Source organism: Capra hircus, chromosome 10 (assembly GCF_001704415.2).
Source record: "Capra hircus breed San Clemente chromosome 10, ASM170441v1, whole genome shotgun sequence".
NCBI classification, from domain to species: domain Eukaryota; kingdom Metazoa; phylum Chordata; class Mammalia; order Artiodactyla; family Bovidae; genus Capra; species Capra hircus.
Genome location: NC_030817.1, coordinates 80,364,764 through 80,373,439, shown reverse-complemented (window position 1 = coordinate 80,373,439; position 8,676 = coordinate 80,364,764). Strand labels below are relative to the sequence as shown.

Below are 8,676 nucleotides of genomic sequence, written 5' to 3'. Positions count from 1 at the left end.
ATTAAGTGTGGACCCTTTATTCTTATGGGCCTAGACTCAAGTTCTAGGCCTATTAGTTCTTCATTGACCATAGGTAAGCTTCAGTCAAGCCTCATTTGCTTTGTCAGGAAAATGGGGAAGATAATGGTAACTACCTAGTGAGAGTGAACACATTTAAAGCACTAAACACAAAGCTTCACACGTGCTAAATGGCAATGTTTGTTGTCCATATTATAAAGAGTACACAGGGAATTCCCTGGCGGTTCAGTGGTTAGAACTCAGAGCTTTCACTGTGGGGGTCTGGGTTCAATCTCTGGAACTAAGATCCCACAAACCTCGAGGCACAACAACAACAAAAAATGTATACAGCTGGACTTCTGAACCACTAAAGGCCTATGCAGTTCATGAACACACACACACACACATTCATGCACCAGGAAAATCAGGCTTCACTAGCAGACCTGCTTCCCTCCTTCAGTCCTCTACTCCCCCCTTCATAGCCCGCCCCACAGCTGTGTGGGGGCTGGAGTTCAGCCCCTGGGGGGCTCAGCTAGGATTCTCTGGAGACAGCTTAAGAGGGCATCGACTTACCCCTTTGACAGCCCCTTATTACCCTTCCATGTCTGGTAATTAACCACCAGGGAGCCTGGGCTACCACCCCACCCCACCCCCACAACCCACCCCAAGGTTGGGAGGTGAGGGTAGGCACTCCTCAGATCTCACTGACACATAGTTGGGGTGAAACTGCAGATACCAGACTGCCTGGGGATCTCTGGCTCAGAGTTCAAAAGGTGCTGGTCCCCATTCCTTAATGGTGTGTGTAGGGTGCTATGGATGGCCCAATGGGCATCTGACACATGATGGGTACAGGCTGAGGTGCTAGGAGTGCTTCCCTTTATTAATGGCCAGAAAGTCAGGATCACTGAAGAGCATCACTGAGGGGACATGAGGCTGAGGGTTCTGGGGCCTGAAGAGATGGGGTGGGGCTCACCACTCACTTCCGGCACCCAGAGGGCACACCTGGTCCAAGAGGGAGAGGCACGGTCTCTTGAGTCACAAGGGTCAGAACAGGCACCTGGGGGAGAGTGGGATAGTCATAAGCACCCTCTTCTACACCACACACCCAGCCCAGATGGACTCCACCAAGCCCTACCCTCTAGTGTCCCAGGACTCACTGAAAGACTGAGGGCGTGTCCGTCAGGTAGTCGGCAGTCATGGGCTAGGGCTGGGGGTCGTGGCTGGCGTGGAGGGCCTGGGAGCCCCGGGGCTGATGCCCTGGCTGGCATAGTACTCCACCACCTGCCGGGGCACCTCGGCCAGGACACACTTCGCTAGCGCAGAGGGTGAGGCCTGGGTCGGGGTTGGGGTGAGGAAGTGGTTAGGGGAGGTAGAGTGAGGGAAGGCGGGGCTCAGGTGAGGGGCGGAGCTTCGGGTGGCCACCTGGATTCCCACGTCTTTCGTGGGACATCAATCAGGTGGGAGAGATGGGTCTGATCTGGAGGGCAGGAGGAACTGAGGAGCCCTTCAGCCGGGAGGGGGCTCCGGGCACTCACATCCTTGAAGTCCCGGAACGGCACGAACTGGACGATGTCGCGAGCCGCGGGCACCCCTCGGGGGCAACGCAAGGTACCGTCGTCTCCATCCAGGAGCCTCATGTCAGAGAAGTCGGCATTGCCCACGCCCACGATGATGATGGACATGGGCAGGCGGGAGGCGCGCACAATGGCGGTGCGGGTCTCAGCCATGTCGCTCACCACACCGTCCGTGAGCACCAGCAGCACCGAGTACTTCTGAGGCCAGACAGAGTGGGGGAAGGGTCAGCTCTGCGGCCTTGGCGCCCACCCGCCACCCCCGGCTCCACCCGCAGGACACCTAACCGTGGCTTGGCCAGTGCTCTGCTCCCGCTGAGCTGGCCCCGCCACGCGGTTGATGATGGGGGCCACATTGGTGGGGCCATAGAGCTGGATCTGGGGCAGGCAACGGCGGTAGGAGGCAATGACCCCTGAGATCTCTGTGGGCAAAGAGGTAAGAGGGCAGAGATTAGCAGGGAGCTCTTCCAGACTCCCTACAGTAAGGAGGCATTTCCTTGTCTCAGGACTGCCCTGCCACCATGATCCGCACTAAGCAGGAGAGTCGGATGGTTCAGGTGCTGGTAGAGTTGGGTGGGCAGATATCTGGTCAGGGGCTGAAAGTCTTACCAAATGCAGGCAGACACTGGAAGCATGAAGGGGCAGGGAGCGGGGCCCATGGGAATGGACTCTGTGCTCCTGCATGGGGTGCACAGGAGTGGGCAGCAAGCTGTATGAAGGGAGGCGGGGCTGGTGGGAGTCTCCTCTCTTACCTTCACATTCAGGATTTTCTGGGTCAAAGTTGATAGCAAAGTCATGGGACACCTGTGAGGGGAAGGTGAGGCCAGCCAGGGGATGTTTTTCCTTCTTGTCTGAGTCTCCCAGCATCTCCTCTCCTACCCTTGCCCAGCCTACCTCGAAGTTGGGTGGGATGCGAGCTCCAAAGCCAAACGCTGGGAACCGCTTGTCACTGGGGAGAAGAAAAGGCTATGGGGGCCCATCGGGCAAGACATCCCTGCCCATCCCCCACCCCATCTCCTGCTACCTGTCATAGTCCTGGCAGATGCCTCCCACTGCACGCAGAGCCTGCAGGTAGTGGTTGGGCTGGCGGGGGCTCAGGCAGTGCAGGGACTGGCTGCTCCTTGGGTCCCCGTTGGAGGCCGTGAAGTCGATTGCCACCTGGTGGAGATGGGGAGAGGATATGCTGCATCCATGAGAGCCACCAAGGAGGCTAGGCCAGAGCTGGCGTCTGCAGGGAGGACTAAGGTGAATCAGAGCAAGCCCCCAGGTAGCCTTGTCTTGGAGTCGGGGGAGGGGAACAAGCTGACCACGCCAAGGCTCATGAGAGGTCCAAGTAAGGGCAGTGTGGATTCTGGGCTCCTCTGCTCACTAGGGCCTGGCCCTTCCCCCTCGGCTGCGTCCCCGCCCCCAGGCCTTTACCGTGAAGCTGATCTGGCAGCCCCCCATGATGTAATCCAGGAAGGTGTGCACCTTCTCCACCTGGTGGGGAGAGGGCAGATAAGGTGGAATGCTGGGCCCTTGAGGAGGGAGCTGGGTGGGGCTTCTGCAGGGGAAATGGAGGGGCCGGAGTTTTTGAGGCTCAAGTTGGTGGTAGATAGGACGAGGGTTCTCAGTTCCCAGAAGCAGGGAAATGCTCTTTGTAACGAGGGCAAGGCTGAATCTGAGGTTGCCATGGGGGTTGTAGGGGGTGGGAAAGGGCTTGAGATGGGCACTGGGACTTACCGTGCACTGGGCCAGCACTACGGTCCCTGAGCTCTTGTAATTCTTCTTCTTGTCCCGGTACTTGGGGTTGATACAGTCCCACTGCATCTAAACCCCACATACCCCACAAGCCCAGGGTCTCATCATGGCACCTTTCTTCCCCCTTGCAGTGGAGCCTCCCAGAGCAGAACCCTCATGGCTCAGTCCTTAGGCTGAGCCCTGAGTTTCCCACCCTCTCCACCTCCTATCGCATGTGAGGGGCTCTTCGGCATCTCCTTTAGGATTTTCCCAGGGATCCTGGTGAGATTCTTGAGGGGGGGGGCAGTCTTTGCAGTACCTCCTGCCCAGGGTTTGCTGTTCCTTCCTGCATCTCCTGGAAGGTGCTGGTGAACTCGCCAATGAAGTCATGCTTCCCGCTGGAGTCATAGTCATACACCAGGAACTGAAAATGCAAGGGGAAAGGAGGAGGGGCTGGTCAGGATCAGAGAGGCTTTGCAGTGGTTCAGTGGGGGCAGGAGGAGAGACTCAGGGAAGTAGGGCCCTGACAGTCACTAGGCCCAAACAGATGTCCTCAACCTGTCCAGAGAAGCCCCTTGTGAACTTCATCCTTTGGCTCAGTCTGGTTGGGACTTGGCCTCTGATAGAAGGAACACTGATACAGGAACATTGAGCTGTGACTGGTTCTTTATACCACAGCGGGTAAGGGGGAGAGAGAGGGGCCTGCACCCTCAGGTGGATGGTCTCGGGCAGGGGCTGGATGCTCTGCCAGGCTGCCCTAACTCGTGGGGCCTCACCTTGAGAGGCCGGTGGACATCACAGCTGCACAGGGAGTGCAGGGACAGACGGAACGGCTCCCAGCTGGGGTTCAGATTGTTCTTCACCACCTTGGAGAGGCACAGAGAGCTGGTCATCCCTGGTCTAGGCTCACCTACTCTGCCCTTCCTCCTGCCTTCCCCACAGCCTCGGGCACCCACCTCCGTTCTCCAGACCAGCTGGTCGCTCTGGTCCCCATTGGTCTTATAGATCTCCATGAAAGGGTCAGACTTGCTGAACAGGTCCTGGAGACACGGGGGGAAAGGGCCCCTGAGCCTGGTGAGGTCTGAAAGGGGGGCGCCTAACCCCGAGGGCTAGACTACCTAACAGTGGAGATGGGGGCCTAAACTCTGGGGTTCCAACCTTGTTGTCCAGCTTGTGGGCTCTGAAGGTGAGCTGCACGTAGTCGTTGGTGCCAGACACCTCTTCGGCCACAATCTGCAAGGGGGATACAAGTGGCAGGATTCCCCCACGCCACCCCCACAAAGCCCTTTCCCTTAGGTGGGGGCCAGCCCTGGGGGCAGGATGGCACCATGGTTGTCCCTGCAGGGGTGTTGAATGCCCTGCCCAACGGTGAGTACCAGTGACCTTGCCTACCGTGATGGTGGACTTGCCCGCGTTCTTCCCATTCTTCAGTAGCAGAGGCTTAGTGACCTTGGTTTGTGACACGATCTGGGGATGGAGGTAGAGGGAGACCCAGCTGTGACACCCCCACCTGCTTTGGCCAGGGCGCAAGGGACAGGGTAATACGCGCCCTTTGGTCACTCACAGGGGCTGCACTTGGGCTAGAATTGGACTTAATTTCCATAGCAACCCTAAGAGACCGCACTGAGACCGCTCATTGTTTAGATGAGGAAACTAAGACTCAGAGAGGTTAGATGTCTAGCCCAAGGCTGCACAACGGGCGGATGGCGGAGATGGGATCCAACCCCCACCCCCACCCCCCGCCGACTGAACTAACTCTGCAGCTTACTCTGTCTTCTTCTGGCTTCCGGAGGCAGAACCGTGGGGGTGGGGGTGGGAATGCAAACCTGCCCCAAGGTGCACTCAGTGGAGCCGAGGAAGGTGTCGTTGCGGGGACTGGTGGATCCATCCTCGGCGTCAAACACGTGAAACTGCAGGGGCTGCTTCTCCTCGAAGAAGTACTCCAGGGCCAGCACCCGGGAGAAGACGGGGCTGGAGCAGGAGCGCAGCACCTCTGTGCGCTCCACCTGTGGCAGGAGGGGAGCCCACCTCTGGGAACCTGGGCTGCTTTGCTCTGTCCTGGACCCCCGCCCCTCGCCCCGGTCTTGCCAGCTTTCCTCAGGTTCCTGTGCCCCAGAGACTGGCTCCTCCCTCCCTGGGCTGAACCCCGAGCTTAGGGTGCTGCCTGCCCCTAGGACCATCAGCCCTCAGGGGCTCTCATATTTGGAAGCAGTGCCACTGCCTTTGCGGGCCATCTCAGGACCCCATAGGACCCTATGAGCTTTGGCCCATGTGAAATGCTTTGCATGTGTAACGATGGCACCGCATCTTTAGGGTTACCCACACAGACTGGAAGAGGCCCCTGAGGGTCCTGACCATCCCCTGGGGCTGCCCCCACCCAGCCTCCTTCCTTTCAGTCCCGAGGTCCGTGAAGGAGAGGCCAGCCACTCTCACCTCCACCCACTGCTCGTCGGAGTGGAGCTTGAGCAGCACACAGGGGTGGGGCTTGGTGAGTGTGTCTCGGTCGAGGAGGCCGTGGCAGGACACCCGCAGCTCCACTCTCGAGGCCCCCAGCGTCATGGCTGGGGGCTCGGGCACCCAGGCCATCTCTGGGTCGGACATGTCTCTGTGGGGACAGAGCAGACACTGGCCGCTGGAAGGGGGATGCCTGCCGGAGGAGGGGTCTGCCTCTGGGAGCCTGGGCCCCACCCCCTTACCCTGCTTCCTGAGGCCCTGGCATCTCATGGACCTTCTTCCCCCTGACCTCACTTGGCTTCCCCTGAGCTCTGAGCCTCTCACTCCTGCACAGCCCAGTGAGTGCTCTTGTCACCCCTGCTGGCCTTGTAGGCATGGATGGGGCTGGAGAGGGCTTGGGGGTTCCCGGCAGCCTTGGTTCCTAGGCAATCGATTGATCCACATTTTCTGCTACATCAGCACCTTCTGCTATTTCCTGACTGATGTTTGAGCCAGCGCTGCACTCAGTCTTGGCTTGAGGAAGCTGAACTGGGGCAAGGGGGTGGGGAGGGGAGTGGAGGGGCCCCGGCAAGTCTGAAGGGGATGGCCAGGAACGGAGGCTGCTGTGGGCAGGAGGAGACAGGTTGGAAGGTGCCCTGCAGGGCTGTCCCCATCCACCTCCCCCGACTCACCTTCTGGTTGGCTGATGGAAAGGGAGGGGTGGTGGGCTTGCAGAGTGAGCAGCAGAGCTCGGCCCTGCTGAGAGCTTCTCTAGGTTCCTGGCAGTGCCTCCCACGATGACAACACTGGCTTTCCTCCCCACTCCCCTGTTCTCACACTTCTTGGCAGCACTGGTGCTGTCTCTTAGCGACAGGATTTTTGGGGAGCCTCGGCCCCCTCCATGCTGCCCGTGGGATGCACGCATGCCACCCTCCCCCAACAGTGGTACCGAGCTTCGGGCAGCAGCATGCAGGGGTACGCTGGCCCGAGTTCACGGCCGGTCCATCCGTCTCTCTGTGTCTGTCCACTTCTCAGGGTGAGGCTGTCTGATCTCGTGTTGTGCTTCCCCGGCGAGTGTGCGTTGGTGTGTCTGGATGCCCCCACCCCGTGTCTATCCCCTAGTCAGGTGTCTGTCTTCAGGAGGCTGTGACAGTTCCTGTACGTCCCTCAGAACTGGGATCCTTCCCTGGCTGGGTACCCCCTCCCCACAGTGTGTGCCCTTTTGGATACGTGAGGGAGGGTCTGGGTTGGCGGGGGTGGGCTCTGCCTTCTAGCCACAAGTCTCCCAGTTCTCACAGATCCCCTGAGTCGGGCAGGAGCATGTGATGGTGAGGGTATTGGGCAGGACTGGAGACCTCTTTGGAGGCTGGGGGCGATGTTGTTATGGAGACTGGGCCAGGCTTGGGCTGGGCTGGGGCTGGGCGAGGGATGAAGGGTGGGCTCACCTGGGCTCTAGTCGGGGGCTCCTCTCTCCGGCTGTCTGGCCCTGGCCCTGACTCCCTTGCTGCTCCAGCCGCTGGCGCCGGCTCCGGCTCCGGCTCTGCTGCTATTTATGGGGCCTGGATGGGGAGGGGTGGGGGGGCCGAAGCACCAGCTCCCCCCCTTGCACAGACCGGTTGGGAGGGAGAAGGGGGGCAGGGCCACTGCTTGGGAGGGAGCCATGGAGCCAGGGGAGGAGGGCGGGCTGAGGGTGGCTCAGAGGCAGGACCCCCGCAGACACAGTGACATACATCTTCCTCTCCTGCCACACCCACACCCAGCATCACAGAGAGGCGCACATTGCGGTGGTGCATGCACACACACACACATTCACGCCGGGAAGCGATGGAGACATACGCACCCACGACTCACAGGCTGACACACAGTCTTGACACAAACAGGTGCCAGCACATAAACTCACCACGACATCATGACAGTTTCAGCCTTGGGGATGCACACAGGGAGACACACCCGGTCTCACGTCGCTCTCCATATCACATTTGTTAAGGACATTTGCAGTCACATACAGAAGAACACGGGGCTATACTTGTCACACACACACATACCCTCATCCACGCCCACCAACCTGAATACAACAGAATGGAGATCTTCACGTGTGCCTTAAAGACCATTGCATATCATGCTGATCCTCATAGCTTTTAGAATCAAAAGTTCCACCTTTTAACAGGGAGACAAGGAAACGGACACAATTGCTAAATAGCACACAGTGTCACATCTCGGTCAGGGGCTTCCCAGTGTGGAGATATGCTGGACTGACTCCGGAGGCATCTTCCTAGTGCCCGTAACTCACCCCCAACCCGGAGATTCAGCCCGTATGGCCACATCCTGTGGGAGGGGCCCTGCCACGCACAGATCTTGAGCAAACAAGACATTAGTCATTCCCTAGTGAGGCCAGGGGAAAGGAGCAATTGTCTGGATGCCGCACATGAAGACATTTGGGAACATGGTGGTCTGGATGAGTATGACAGAAGGGTCACCAGGGCACCTCACTTTTCATCCCCAAAGCTGCTCGTGTAGTAAGGTAGCAATAATTTATTGAGCATCTCCTGGGTGCCAGGCACTATGCCAGGGTTTGGGGCTACACTGGGGACTAAGACACAGCTCCTGCCCCTCGGGGCAGTATGTGCATATAGAACAAAAATCCCACAGAGATGATCAGAACAAATGCATTGAGATATGACAGGCAAAAAGTATGGATCTATTGAGGAGGCAATGGGCCACAAGAGGAAGGGCTCAATTTGGATGAGTCAGGGGAAGGCATCAAGAAGGGCTTCCCAGAGGAAGAGGCTCTTGAGCAGCATCTTGGTTGCCAAGCCAGCATTTGTTAGTACACTGATGGGAAACAATTAATTTTAGCCATTGATCTTCTCTCGCTACAGCAGGCCACTCTACTATTTAGATTTCTGACTACTGATGGTGCCCCCGGGATGACACACCACCATTTAATACCACCATT

The 8,676-nt window shown here is 58.4% G+C and overlaps 1 protein-coding gene across 1 annotated transcript; it reads right to left on the bottom strand.

Moving 5' to 3' along the window:
• Nucleotides 848–8,011, bottom strand: CPNE6 (copine 6). Its single transcript, XM_013966858.2, has 17 exons — nucleotides 7,166–8,011; nucleotides 5,721–5,892; nucleotides 5,114–5,293; nucleotides 4,680–4,754; nucleotides 4,446–4,520; nucleotides 4,244–4,327; nucleotides 4,064–4,153; nucleotides 3,607–3,711; nucleotides 3,291–3,377; nucleotides 2,988–3,047; nucleotides 2,593–2,726; nucleotides 2,463–2,517; nucleotides 2,321–2,372; nucleotides 1,857–1,990; nucleotides 1,533–1,769; nucleotides 1,155–1,329; nucleotides 848–1,054 (listed from the first exon to the last, which is right to left on the bottom strand). Exons 2-16 carry the CDS (start codon nucleotides 5,886–5,888, stop codon nucleotides 1,192–1,194), a joined length of 1,674 nt encoding a protein of 557 aa, XP_013822312.2. The 5' UTR covers nucleotides 5,889–5,892; nucleotides 7,166–8,011; the 3' UTR covers nucleotides 848–1,054; nucleotides 1,155–1,191.